Genomic DNA, 15,813 nt, shown 5'->3' on the forward strand with positions numbered 1-15,813 from the left:
TGCAATTTTTGCAGAATGTGTGGGGGGCCGGTAAACGATTAGCTGTGGGCCGCAAATGGCCCCCGGGCCGCACTTTGGACACCTCTGTGTTATAGGTTATGGAATGTAAATGAAATATTGTTGGCGTTTTTTGGAAGCATTATTGAGTGATTTAGAGGCAGAATGAATTGCTCCCAATAGCTGGGTTGCTAGCCACTTAGAACAAACTGATTATTACAAGTTAGAATGCAAAAAAACCCCTTTAAAAACATGTTTTACTCTCATAAGGATTATGAATGATGTGCAAAATTTAAAAAAAGTGCAGTTCCCCTTTAACACAATTTGACCTGGCAGCCGTGAAAAAGGGCGTTCGCCAGGTTTTTGTGCGAATGCGCGCTTAATACATGAGGCCCCAGGTTTGTCTAAAAGGCAACTTTGAAAAAGATCTCAAAGGGAATCCTTTGAGGCACAACATCTCTAGCATGCTTGTGCCCTCAGGCGTGTGTTGCTAAGATACAACAACTTTGTCAAAATATTTGTGGGGCTGAAGTGCTTTTTGCAGCAGATACTTTATGTGATGGAGAGCTAATGAGACGATTGCTTCAGAGCCTGAGTGGCGAAGGCGACTACACTGCTTCCTCACCGGTATGGATGGAGAATGGCCAAAGACTCTTTCCATCGCTGCTGATCTTTGGAGCGAGAGTGGAGCTCTGAGGGATCTGCATATCGCTGCTGTGGTTGTGAGGCTGCTGAGTGGTGACATTGACTGTCAGGTGCTTCTGTGTGGCTCCTGGTTGGCTTGTAGTGACAGCAAGTTTCTCTTTGGCTGTGGAAGCAGGAGTGGGGAGAATGGGGTCTTTGGCCGCCGTGCTGTTGGCTCGTGTTTCCTCGTGATCATCGGGCGTCTTCTTCCTCTTCTTGTCCGCACTCTTGTCCTCCTGCTCTTCTTCTCCGTCCCCCTCGTCCTCTTCTTCCTCTTCGCCCTCGGCTGTGGCCTGCTTCTCCTCGGCAGGAGTCTCCGGGGCCTCCGTCGCGGCGGGCGGGGAGGGCGGACCAGAGGGGGTCCGGGCGGTCGGACGAACCTGCGTGGGCCAAACCGAACTGGGCAAGGAGGAAATGACCCCCCCGCTGACGCCCAAGCCCGCCAGGAAGGTGCTCGTCACCACAGACGCCACTGTCGCCTGGCTGCCACTGGAGGAGGGGCCCAGTCCTGTTGCCATGGAGACAATAGAGAAGTGGATGCCAGAGGACGTCCATGTGGAGGAACCTGAGCTTATAGGAGCCATGTCGGCTGAGGACACGGGAGATACTGTAGGCTGGCAGAGGAAAAGCAGATGACGTTAGCCTTAAAGTATTACCAGCGACTAACAATATGACAACATATGATCTATAATAATACTATAGATGTCAACGTTTATCTACTCACTTTCACTGCATAGTATATCAACACTGCGACACACGCTGTACACTGACTACTCTAAAGTCTGTCCAAGTTTACGTTCCATAGTATTGTGGTTTGAGAAGATACAATAACAAAATATTGTTATAGTTTTACAGTAGATCCTCACAGTTCAGGATTCGCTCTCTTGCATATTTTTTAGACTTCTTCCTCTACCCTAAACTGTAAAAATGCACTTTTTAAGAGACAGTGGTTTGATGGCACTATCTGCAGAGTGCGTGTCTGACAAGTCAATTTCCTCCAGCTTTGACATGATGATGTGTTAGTGCATGTTTTGGACGTGCATTAGTGTAAAACTGTAATACTTTATGCCTGCGATTGTTTCTTCATATGTACACATCAATTTAAAATACATTTAATAAGTATGATAAATGATAAATAAATGATAAATTGTATAGCGCTTTTCTACCTTCAAGGTACTCAAAGCGCTTTGACAGTATTTCCACATTCATCCATTCACACACACATTCACACACTGATGGCGGGAGCTGCCATGCAAGGCGCTAACCAGCAGCCATCAGGAGCAAGGGTGAAGTGTCTTGCCCAAGGACACAACGGACGTGACTAGGATGGTAGAAGGTGGGGATTGAACCCCAGTAACCAGCAACCCTCCGATTGCTGGCCCGTCCACTCTACCAACTTCGCCACGCCACCCCTATTATAAGGTTTACCGAAAGGGTGTGTCCCCTTGGAAAAACAAGTATGTGATGATGTTCTTGCATGTAAAAAGTGTGATATCATGTCCTATACAAGCAGTCCCGCAGCGTGTTTACTTGTGCAAAGCTGGACACCCAGTTAACATCTAAATGTCCTCCAATAAGAACATAGTTGGTATTTTCTTCTATTTTACTCAAATAATTTACAAAAAGTAAACATGGTAGGCTATAGGCTACTAGAAGCTAGCAGCTACACATCAGCTAAGCACATAATGGCACACAAGCTACACACACATAATAAGCGTCCTTCATTGAACAATATTGCAGTCTAAAACAGCACATTTGTCAATATGAACAAGTATTAAATAATAATAGTTGCATATTACTTACACATACAAAGTGTCCGCATCAATTCAACCTATTGCATCTTAAAGGCCTACTGAAATGAATTTTTTTTATTTAAACGGGAATAGCAGATCCATTCTATGTGTCATACTTGATCATTTTGCGATATTGCCATATTTTTGCTGAAAGGATTTAGTAGAGAAAATCGAAGATAAAGTTCGCAACTTTTGCTCGCTGATAAAAAAGCCTTGCCTGTACCGGAAGTAGCGTGATGTCACAGGAGGTAGTATTCCTCACAATTCCCCGTTGTTTACAAAGGAGCAAGAGAGATTCGGAGCGACAAAGCGACAATTACCCCATTAATTTGAGCGAGGATGAAAGATTTGTGAATGAGGAACGTTAGAGTGAATGACTAGAGAGGCAGTGAAGGACGTATCTTTTTTCACTCTGACCGTAACTTAGGTACAAGCTGGCTCATTGGATTCCACACTCTCTCCTTTTTCTATTGTGGATCACGGATTTGTATTTTAAACCACCTCGGATACTATATCATCTTGAAAATGAGAGTCGAGAACACGAAATGGACATTCACAGTGCCTTTTATCTCCACGACAATACATCGGTGAAACACGTAGCAACTGAGCTAACATGATAGCATCGTTCTCAAATTCAGATAGAAACAAAATACATAAATCCCTGACTGGAAGGATAGACAGAAGATCAACAATACTATTAAACCATGGACATGTAACTACACGGTTAATAATTCTCAGCCTGGCAAAGCTTAACAATGCTTTTGCTAACGACGCTGAAGCTAACTTAGCAACCGGACCTCACAGAGCTATGATAAAAACATTAGCGCTCCACCTACGCCAGCCAGCCCTCATCTGCTCATCAACACCCGTGCTCACCTGCGTTCTAGCGATCGACGGCGCGACGAAGGACTTCACCCGATCATCCGTGCGGTTGGCAGCTAGCATTGGCTAGGCGTCTGCTATCCAAGTAAGTAGTCCTTGTTGTGTTGCTACAGCCAGCCGATAATACACCGATCCCACCTACAACGTTCTTCTTTGCAGCCTCCATTGTTCATTAAACAAATTGCAAAAGATTCACCAACACAGATGTCCAGAATACTGTGGAATTATGACATGAAAACAGAGCTGTTTTGTATTGGATTCAACGGGCTCCGAATACTTCCGTTGCCGTCGTGACGTCACACGCATACGTCATATCCAAAGGAGTTTTTCAACTGGAAGTTTAGCGGGAAATTTAAAATTGCACTTTATAAGTTAACCCGGCCGTATTGGCATGTGTTGCAATGTTAAGATTTCATCATTGATATATAAACTATCAGACTGCGTGGTCGGTAGTAGTGGGTTTCAGTAGGCCTTTAACTTCATTAATTATTGTGGCCACTAGGTGTCGTCAAAAAACAATGACCATGCCACTTCAACTTAGACCCAGTTTACAACGCACAAATTATTTTTTCCTCCCTAAGGTCAAACCAAATCAAACTTTATTTATATAGAACTTTTCATACACAGACAAGTGGCAAACACAAAATGCTATACAAAAAAAATTTAAAAGAAGAGAAGAAAAGATACCCACAAAGTGACACAGATCTGATTTTTTTTGCCAGTCTAAATGCTCCAAAGTGCTTCAAATCTAATCTTTTTGCATAAATTCAGGCCACATCATGAGGTAGTCCAAATCCAATTAAAATCTGATCATTTCAAATGTGACTTTCACACTAAACAGCAATGTGACCTGAATGCGACTTTTTTGTCAGCTTTGGGCAAGGTACGTCATTAGAGTGCGCTGGGAAAAATGCAGCCCGATAGTGGAAGTGGATACTTCATCACAAGTTCACAACATAAGGTTTCGGTGAGCAAAGTCTTCTTTCGACAGCCGAATTTTCAGTGCATCACTACTCAACAGTGTGCAAACAATAGGCTATTATAAAATCTGAATATATATTCTGATTCTGAAGAAATAGTGATTGTTAAAGGACCGGAATTGACGCTGCGGCGTATTTGCATGTTACATACATTGAGTAAGTTGTTTACGTAAGTGAGTTGAAAAATAAAGATAACATAGATCCACGCTGACGTCCGTGCCTCCTCTGCTTAACAGCCATAAAAAGATTAGAACCCTCCCAAATATATAAAACTATTGTATATATATTAATTCATACATTATATTACTTTAATGTCTTTTCTCGTAAAAAAAAAAACAGTAATTTTTAAGGTGTGGCGGTATATATTTTACTTTGTAGTAGTAGTAACGACTTCCTTGTTCATTTACGGAATTCAGTCAACTTCCTTTGTTTTCACTTTATCGGACTGCGCATGCAAGTGACGTCGAGGCCACATTGGGGCCACATTGCGGCCCTTGCTCATTTATACTGGAATGATAAAGATCACATTTTACTTGCAGTGTTAACAATCGGCTGGAAAAAAATCTGATTTAGTCCACTTTGGCCTGCAGTGTAAACGTTGTCTTCAAGACAGTATAAGTTAATTCCAGAGGGTTAATAATAAATAGGTTAGTGTTTTTCATACCTACTCAAAAAGGTTAATTATGTCTTCTTGCTCATATACTTTTACATTTTCTTCTAGTCAGAGGGCAGAGGGGAGCCAACCAGGTAGACTTGAAAGGTCTGCCTGGTTGGCCAAGCCTTTAAGAACAGTTGATAGGTGACACACCACAGTGGTCAGCTGACCCTTTTGAAGAAGACTGCAGATGACATTTTAAACATGTCGAGTACAAATTGTACCAAAAATATTGTCTGGCTTGAAGAAAATTGAAATGTTTTTCATAACTACTACTCTAAGGCCTACTGAAACCCACTACTACCGACCACGCAGTCTGATAGTTTATATATCAATGATGAAATCTTAACATTGCAACACATGCCAATACAGCCGGGTTAACTTATAACGTGCAATTTTAAATTTCCCGCTAAACTTCCGGTTGAAAATGTCTATGTATGATGACGTATGCGCGTGCTATCACGTTAGCTCAGTAGCTAAAGAGCTTCACCGATGTATTGTCATGGAGATAAAAGTCACCGTGAATGTCCATTTCGCGTTCTCGACTCTCATTTTCAAGAGGATATAGTATCCGAGGTGGTTTAAAATACAAATCCGTGATCCACAATAGAAAAAGGAGAAAGTGTGGAATCCAATGAACCCTTTTACCTAAGTTACGGTCAGAGCGAAAAAAGATACGTCCTGCACTGCATTCTAGTCCTTCACTCTCACGTTCCTCATCCACGAATCTTTCATCCTCGCTCAAATTAATGGGGTAATCGTCGCTTTCTCGGTCCGAATCTCTCTCGCTGCATTGTAAACAATAGGGAAATGTGAGCAGCCCTCCAGTCTGTGACGTCACGCTACTTCCGGTAGGGGCAAGGCTTTTTTTTTATCAGCGACCAAAAGTTGCGAACTTTATCGTCGTTGTTCTCTACTGAATACTTTCAGCAAAAATATGGCAATATCGCGAAATGATAAAGTATGACACATAGAATGGATCTGCTATCCCCGTTTAAATAAAAACATTTAATTTCAGTAGGCCTTTAATTAACTTCACTTGATCAAACCTTTTCCAACATTCCACGCTACAAAATAATACAAGTATGTATGATTCCCGCTGACATAACATTGCATTAATATTGCATTGGATAAAAGTTGTATAGTGACAACACTAGTTTAGAATTTAAAAAATATATATTTTTAGGGCTTTTTATGGGTTAGTTTTCAAATATTTTTGGGGGGGTTTACAATTTATTGTACTGACTTATGTGTGGTACTGTAACATACGATAATGACAACAATAATAAGACAACAATCTAGTGTTCTACTTACCATTCCAGTCTTTACAATACGAGAACCTTCAAATATTCTTGTGGTATTTGCTAGAATTGAAAGAAGAGGATGAATGATGCACCTACAATGTATTAAAGGTACGATTAAATGATAAAAAGCTACCTCTGAAGAGCAAAGTTTGGCTGAAGTCGCTGCGTAGGTCGTGTTGGCAGACTGCCTGCACTCGGAACAAGTACAGCACATCTGGCGACACATTAGTGATGACCGCTTTCTGCAAGAAAAAACCCAAACATTTTATTTAATATGATGATGGATTCCTGCTGATTGATGAAGTGTGTCCAAAACATTTAGTCCTTAGTTTGAATGGCTGACGACAAGTCAGCAGTTGAAAAAGCAGCTTGTATTTCTCCAGGACAATTGAGATAAAAGGTGTGCAGACGTGAAATGGATATCAAGAGAGCATAATAAGGGGAAGTGACAGCGAGGGAGTACTTGAAAGAAGTGACATTAATGGATCAACACTGACAGCGGAATGAAGTGTCTGAGCTATAAATGTACAATCACACTAAATTAATTAAAGACAGTGAAAGCAAAGACACAATTCACTGCAATCCCTGGTCTGAAAAAGAAGAAAAAAAGCTGTCAACAGACAAGTGTGGGGTTGCTAAGCAGGCAAAGCTGCAGGAAAAGTTCAATACAAGTTTAAAAAAATAATACTAGTCTTCTTATCAAATATACACGCTGCTCAAAATGAGGTCAGCTTCACTTTATCAGTTTTCATCACAATCTGTTCAGCCTTCATCTCCAAGTTCCACAACGTGTCCCATGTGTTTCCTCCACATAAAACACAAGTTGAAGACACACATATCACACTATTATATAAATATTATATATATAATATTATATAAGCTGCTTTTGTGGCTCGTCTAATCTTCCTTCCTCAGACTCCACACATGAGTGAACCTACACCACAATTAGGTCATTAGCGCAACGCCACCTTCATTTTAACTATTCGTCTGTTTTGGCAAGCTGTTAAGCTTTTGTGTAAACAGTTTTAATGTTTTTTAAATTAATCATTAAACTGCTGGCAGGCAATTCTCCAATAGATATTCAGAAAAAAATAAGTACTTTGATACATTTTGTACATTAAAGATGCTAAAACCAATCTAGAGTTTCTCACAAGACTGCCATCAATTGTAAGTGTATGTAATGTAATGACGTACAGTTGGACATGACGCATCGCAAGAAATTAGTAAAAAATATGAAGAGCAAAACAAATATGTTTAGAAAATAAGAGTGTCCTGATACAACTTTTTCAATTTCGATACGATACGATATTAGAGCCTTGAGTACTGGCCGATACCGATATTGAGCCGATACAATAACAGCAGGAATCATACATCATTTTATTATTTAGTCGTCTGGAATATTAGAATAGGTTTAAACATGTGACATTAGTCAAGTAGAGACAATGATAAATATGAAAAACACTAACCTATTTATTAGACTCCACACATGAGTGAACCTACACCACAATTAGGTCATTAGCGCAACGCCACCTTCATTTTAACTATTCGTCTGTTTTGGCAAGCTGTTAAGCTTTTGTGTAAACAGTTTTAATGTTTTTTAAATTAATCATTAAACTGCTGGCAGGCAATTCTCCAATAGATATTCAGAAAAAAATAAGTACTTTGATACATTTTGTACATTAAAGATGCTAAAACCAATCTAGAGTTTCTCACAAGACTGCCATCAATTGTAAGTGTATGTAATGTAATGACGTACAGTTGGACATGACGCATCGCAAGAAATTAGTAAAAAATATGAAGAGCAAAACAAATATGTTTAGAAAATAAGAGTGTCCTGATACAACTTTTTCAATTTCGATACGATACGATATTAGAGCCTTGAGTACTGGCCGATACCGATATTGAGCCGATACAATAACAGCAGGAATCATACATCATTTTATTATTTAGTCGTCTGGAATATTAGAATAGGTTTAAACATGTGACATTAGTCAAGTAGAGACAATGATAAATATGAAAAACACTAACCTATTTATTATTAACCCTTTGGAATGGACTTATGGACTTATGCTTGTTGCTGTTTGTTACTAGATACTTTGTAATATGTATGTTTGATATGTCTTTATTAAGGTTGTCCTGATACCAATATTTTGGTACAGATACGTTTCAAACTAAAGAGGATCACAACAAAGGTCATATTGGCTTCCTGTTAACACAAAATCTTATAATATATTAAACATATGTTTCTTAATGCACTTAAAGAACAAATTTAAAAGGTTACAATTAAAAGAAAAAGGCATTGAACACATTGGCTGCTCTTATTGCACTCAAAGAACAATTTACAAGGGTCTATATTACATTTAGTCTAGGATTAGGTTAGAATAGAATAGAAAGCTTTACTGACATTATATAAAATGCTTCATGATATATGGTTGCCACTCTTGGTCTGGGCTTTAACAAAAATACAATCATTAATAAATACTAAAAACAATACTGTGGCTAAAAGTAGACATATAAGACATGTAGCAGGTAAAACAAACATTGTTAAAGATAACACACAAATTGTAGGAATTTGTTAAAAAATCCAGTCTCATTTTTTGCATTGGTTTACGCTATGTGGGCGCTTTTGACTGAGCTAATAATTGGCAACTAGCCAAACAGCTTTGTGCGCATCCACATATCTGTAACGGCACAAAAGAAGAGCTACTTAGATACATTACCTGTTGATCTGCCTGCTTGTTATTTAATTGTTCAGCTAAGTATGAAGCAAAGATTGTAATATTTTAGTTATGCCTCCTTTGGCGAGGCATGTTTTAAAGCAGCACTGTGCTTCCGAGTTTAAAGTGTCATCTTTATCAAATACTTTCAAATTGCGCTTCACGCATCCTTTTTATTAACCAGTAGAATTGCCGTTTGTTGCCATTCTTCCTCTCCAAGCTCTCGGCTCTGTGTGTGCGTGCTGACACACTTGACGTCATGCACCTCGGCGCTGCATGTTGCCGCTGCAGCATGCCGATGAAAAAAAAAAGTACTGGTATTTTTCAAAGGTATTATAGTATTGTTTTTAATTCATTAGTACCAAAGTACTTTATTAATACCGGTATACCGTACAACCATTGTGTTTATATTGACAAAGGTGTTCAATGACAGACACTAGAAGGACAAGTAATGAGCCCGCCTTTATTCACTAACTTACACAGGGTGGTTGTGTCTGCGGGCTGGATTGGACAATAGGAAGAATAAGGCATAACCTCAAGCGCAAACATTTTAGCGCTAATGGGAGAATAGGACCCAGGGGTTTCCCCCAAATTGCCAAGATATCGATGGCAGTGGGGGACTGTCATTGGGCGTGGTCATCATGACATCATCATATAATTTGCATAATCTTGTATGATACATATATTTTCTGTAAAAATTCAAAAAAATGTATATACACATTTATTTATGTGTTAATTAGTATTAACATAAATAGTATTCTTTTTTTTTATATAATATCATTTTGCTATATTTTTCAATTGTTGCTGTTCATTGTACGATGTACTTTGTTGAGAATTTTTTAAATGTCTTTAAGTGACTTTTTCTTTATTAAAAACGACTAGCAACATTTTTGGTACAGCACTTGTCAATAGTGCACAGATCATAGGCTATATGTATAGCCATTTATACTGTAAAAACCTTCTAGTGTAAAATGTATATGTTTGTGTGTTATTGATATCCCATGATCTTAGACACCATGCATGAAGTGAAAGGGGATTGGCAGAGGATAAGGAAGTGTTGTTGTGTGTCTGCGCGGGGACGGAAATGTGTGCACAGGAGGAAATACTTATTGGAATTAGCATAAGATTGGCAATAAAAGTTAAAAAGAGCATCTGAGTTTGTGTGATTTTTATATTACTTTATTTGTTTTTACATGAAAAAAAACCTAATTTTTAGGTGTGCAGAGGGCTTTTCTTTGTTTGCCGTGGCAGCACGCCATGATCAAAAACAAAGGGGAAACCCTAGAACCTTTATTGAATAGGATGTCATATTATACATTAGTTATACAAATTACATTTACTTGCATTCCTGCAGAGAAAAAACAATTTTCAAGGCCAAAAGAATAAATAAAAATGTCTGAATATGTGTTGACTGTTTAATTATTTCCGATCATCTTTCAAATAATAAATGTTTTTAGTTTTAGAAAAACGTTTTTAATATTGTCAAGTTGATCATTTTTGTGAAAGACGTTCTATACATTTGACAATAAGCATCGTACACAACACCTTTGGTAGGAGCTACAACAGAAATGGCAAGGATCTGTAAGGTGCAACATGATTGACAGATGGAGAAAACCTCACATGAAGCTCATACACTGATAACAATATTGATGGACATGTAAATGTGCTGTATGGATTTATCAGATGGAGCTGTCAGTGTACTTGATAGGCAGGTGAGTGACAGGTGAGTGACAGTGTGGGGTCACAGGGTGCTTTGATCAATCAATCAATCAATCAATGTTTATTTATATAGCCCTAAATCACAATATCAACCATCAGCTCCATGCTGAGTCGTCACTTCTTACACCAACAGATCCATGTTGAAAAACTACTGTAATGTCGTATTATTATTATATTGTCATATTTTTATATTGCTATGTCGTCATATTGTTATGTTGTTATATTATTATGTTGTCATATTGTTGTGTTATGTAGTCATATTTTTATGTTGTCATATTGATATATTATTGTTATGTCATTATATTGTTATGTTGTTGTATTGTTGTGTTATTTTGTCATATTGTTGTGTTGTTATATCGGGAGTTTTACACGGTTATCATTACTGACATTTATGTGTATGTAGTACAAATGCCCGCAGCTGCTGAAACCGATGCAAAAGAATGACCGCTCAATTACTGACGCTGGAAAACATACCGACTTCCTCGTCATGTATCTTTCGGTTGATTCACTTATTAAATGTCGGCACAGGCCTAATCTTTCATTAGTCAGATATGCTCTAAATATAAAAAACATATATAAACAACAATTCCTACTTTGTGGAAATTCATGTATCACAGTCAGGTCTGAAACCAATTAATTAAGAACCAAACAAGAGACTGTGGTTTTCATTTGTAAACCTATCTCGTTTCGCATTTTTTGAGCGACATTTGATTGGTTTTAGTGCGTTCAATACATTAGAATTATTATAAGGGCATTAAATAGAAGATGCTCATATCACATCTTCAACTTTTCTGTCCGCAAGCATTAGAGTAAAAGTTAGGACCTCCCGATATAGACTGTGGTTCTCAAACTGTGGTACAAATACCACAGATTGTACGCAGGCTCCATCTAGTGGTACTTATGATTATATTGCTGTTATTCCAAAGTCAGAAGTACCTTATTTTCCGGACCATAGTGCGCACCAGATTGTAAGGCGCACTGCCGATCAATGGTCTATTTTTGATCATTTTTCATATATTAGGCGCATTAAAGGAGTCATATTATAATTTTTTTTTTCTAAATTGAAAACACTTCCTTGTGGTCTACATAACATGTAATGGTGGTTCTTTGGTCAAAATGTTGCATAGATTATGTTTTACAGATCATCTTCAAGTCGCTTTCTGACAGTCGCTTCCGGATGCGCCGTTTTGTGGGCGGTCTTATTTACGCGGCTCACCTTTGGCAGCGTCTTCTCACCGTCATCTTTGTTGTAGCGGTGTAGCGTGCAATGACGGCAGTGGAAGAAGTGTCAAAAGATAGAGCTAACTGTTTGAATGACATTCAGACTTTACTTCAATCAATAACGGAGCAGCATCTCCTCATCCGTGAAACAGCAACACCGGAAATGTTTCCCGTGAAAAACCGTCCGACCGGAACTCTAATAACTAAAGTTCCTTGGGTGAATAATGTCAACTCACTACACCAGTATGTTTTGCGCTTTCATGGTGAGTTTACTGACAGATATAAGTAAGAACTTTACACTACTTTATATAAGAAATGGCAACTGCGGAGGATGAATGTCCCATAACAAGAAGATGGAGAAAAAGAAGAAGCTTATCAACTCCGGCGTCGGCACGGACATGCGCAATTTTTCAGGATTTATGCAGATCCCTAATACAGATCAGCAGGTACCAGAAAGTAAGACAAGTTGCTTTTGCATAATATTGCGAAACAAAACGCCAGATAATATGTCTTACCTTATACACGCACCATACTAATACTCGTATGTTTAATGTGCCGACAATCCTTCAAGAGGTGCGGCTTCATAGCTTACCAAAGCCGTACTAAAACATTTTGATCGATTTTTAAGCGCAGTGTGTAATGTTGTATATTTTCAATGGAACATTTCAAATGTTGGTGTTGTTTACTTGAAACATATTGCCATCGTAGTGCAGCCTACACTTATCTCTTATGTTTGACTGCCATTTACTTGTCACACTTATCATTACACCATGTACCAAATAGCCTTACATTATTCCTTACATTAGGCGCACCGGGTTATAAGGCGCACTGTCGAGTTTTGAGAAAAAAAAAAGATTTTAAGTGCGCCTTACAGTCCGTAAAATATGGTATGCTATTATTATAAAATACAACATTGTATTAATGCACTCACCATGCTTTGATCCCCCGTCTTAGTGAAGGTCTCCTCGTCGGCCACGTCCCGCTTCACCCAGCTGTAGGACACCATATAGCTGCTGATGGGCGGCTGGTACACGCTCAGGGGGCGCTGCCAGCTTACCATCAGGGCCGTCCGGTTGAGCGGGCGGATCTTCATGCTCACTGGAGCACTGCTGCACACTAAAAGGTGAGCAAGAGGATCATAAATATGCATCAAATATCAATTTATCATCAATAACTCCACACATTTGCTGTTTTTTGTTGTTTTATTTACAAGGCGTCCATTGTTGCAAGAAATACTCCAAATGCAGGAAGAGAAGGCGAGCACACACACTGACCTCAAGGTGGCAGTAGATGATTATTATTATAAATGAAGAGCACTGTGACAGTTGGATGTTCTTCAGCAGCTCAACAGCAACTTGTCACCTTTTATGATTAACTGAAACTGTCAATCATCTGAAACGCGAGGTGACAGTAAAAACTATAGCAACATGTCACCTCATAGACCACATGAGGGGAAAAAATAATATGTATGTTTTTATACATCAGTCACAGAAGACCCGAGGGGCAAAAAAAAAAAAAACAATAGCGAGAAGGAGTCAAGGTGTTGATGAAGTGTGAGCGGGTGTAAATTCAGATTCAAGTTACCAGCAGTGTCAGTGGTGAACATTTAAAGAAAGAAGTGGCATTGTTATCAAGTGTGGCTTCTGGAATATTCTTCATTATATCCGATAAAGAAAATCAATGCATTGTTTAAAATAATTTTTACATTTAGTTTGTTGCTTTGGGATACATTTTCAAAGAAGAACATCACGTGACGACAATTCAACATGTCTGACAAGGAGCAGGAATAAGCAGATATTATTTAGTTCTACGCCATCTGCCTGCCAAAAATGTTTCAAAAGTTTTTTTTAAAATCAATCTAAGATAAGAAAGAGCATGCAACTGGATAACACAGATATAATTAGATAAGATATATCACTAGTTAACATACAGTAAATATAACTAGATGCCATAACTGTAAGTGCATGTAGCCTATGCAATCAAGTCTTATATGCATATCAGTGTTGGCATTCACAGATTTTTTGTGTCTTTTTACGCATTGAAATCAGTAAGGACGCGCAAAAAAATATTTTTTGTGGAAGATTTTGCACATTTTGTTTGTTTGTTATAAAAAAACATAGTTTTCTTTGACAAAAAAGGGCAGAAAACAAACAAACAAAAAAACAACATAAAAAAAACCCTAACAACTTAAAATTGACGGATATATCTGAAGTTGATGTAGACTCTAGAGATTTAAGCGTTAAATTCATAATGTATGTATTCCCTGGCACACCATTATCATAATTTCATGACCTAAGAGAAAAACTTTTTACACTTTTATACTGAAATAAATACACCTACAACTTATTAAATAAGAATACAGAAAAAAATACTGGCAGCGGTAAAGTTCAGATCCATGAAGGAAAGAAGGGGGAGGTGTGCTGTGCTGTGCTGTTGTTCTTAGATTGACGAGTAAAGAGTCGACTCACTTAAGGCTGTTAAAAGAAAAAAAAGGGGGCCTCTCAAGTTGCGACCACTGTTTGTACATTGATGTTACATCCATGATGTTGTTCACAACAACACAAGAAGATGAGATGTGTTGAGGGTGTATGGATTGTTTCATTGTTTAGTCGCTGTTTCAAGTGGCCGGGTCCACATTGTTTAGTTCAGGACGAGGTGGTTGAGTGTGTCGGGATTATTTATGAGCGCTACCGGACACATTATTTTCCCAAACAAATGTTTCTTCTCCTCACAATTACAACATCTATCCATCTATTTTGTACCGCTTGTCCCTTTCAGGGCCGCATGAGCCTATCCCAGTTCACTCACATTTATGTCAATTTCCCTGATATTATTTTGCGTTTGTCAGGCGCTTCCGTTTTATTGGACAATTACGTGACTACGTCCGCGGTTTCGTGAACGAAGAAATCATATGACCTACTTTTTTGTTGAGTTTAGTGATTATCCATTAGCCATACTAGCGTTGTGTCAAATAAAAAGTAACCATAGTGACATCCCAAGCTCCAAGTAGACATGCCCTTTTTTTTACTGAGTCGCTCCTCATCTGTTCCACAAGCTCCGGAATTTGCATGCACGTTGTGCTGCTCATTAATCCATTTTTTGTCTCTCGATTATTATACTTTCATAATCGTGAGAAGCCATAATCGAAATCGAAATTAAAATTGTAATAATTGTCCAGCCCTGTTACATATATGCTAGCACGTCTTATTTACATATATGACAGCATTTCTTACATATGTATTACAATTATGCTAGCATGTCCAATTTACATGTATGCCACCATGTCTTATTTACATGTATTACATGTATGCTAGCTTGTCCTATTTACATTTATGCCATCATTTCTTATACAGTATATGTATTACATGTATGCTAGCTGGTCCTATTTACATGTATGCCATCAATTCTTATATATGTATTACATGTATGCTAGCACGTCTTATTTACATATGTGGCATAATTTCTTACATATGTATTAAATATATGCTAGCACATTTAATTAACATGTATGCTAGCATGTCTTATAGATGTGATACATACACCGTATTTTTCAGAGTATAAGTCGCTCCTGGGTATAAGTCGCACCGGCCGAAAATGCACAATAAAGAAGGAAAAAAACATATATAAGTCGCACTGGAGTATAAGTCGCATTTTTTGGGGAAATGTATTTGATAAAACCCAACACCAAGAATAGACATTTGAAAGGCAATTTAAAATAAATAAAGAATAGTGAACAACAGGGTGAATAAGTGTACGTTATATGAGGCATAAATAACCAACTGAGAACGTGCCTGGTATGTTAACGTAACATATTATGGTAAGAGTTATTCAAATAACTATAACATATAGAACATGTTATAC

General features: G+C 38.2%; 1 protein-coding gene across 4 annotated transcripts in view; it reads right to left on the reverse strand.

The window, feature by feature from the left end:
- Positions 1–15,813, reverse strand: part of LOC133650978 (receptor-type tyrosine-protein phosphatase gamma-like) — a 369,942-nt gene that overhangs the window by 49,450 nt on the left and 304,679 nt on the right. For all 4 annotated transcript variants that reach the window (XM_062048807.1, XM_062048817.1, XM_062048833.1 and 1 more), the window contains 4 exons: positions 12,884–13,068; positions 6,429–6,537; positions 6,306–6,355; positions 623–1,295 (listed from right to left, as the gene is read on the reverse strand). In XM_062048807.1, coding sequence (XP_061904791.1) covers positions 623–1,295; positions 6,306–6,355; positions 6,429–6,537; positions 12,884–13,068 — 1,017 coding nt within the window. The remainder of the gene's footprint in view (positions 1–622; positions 1,296–6,305; positions 6,356–6,428; positions 6,538–12,883; positions 13,069–15,813) is intronic.

The sequence above is a fragment of the Entelurus aequoreus genome, linkage group LG01 (assembly GCF_033978785.1).
Source record: "Entelurus aequoreus isolate RoL-2023_Sb linkage group LG01, RoL_Eaeq_v1.1, whole genome shotgun sequence".
Taxonomy (NCBI): Eukaryota; Metazoa; Chordata; class Actinopteri; order Syngnathiformes; family Syngnathidae; genus Entelurus; species Entelurus aequoreus.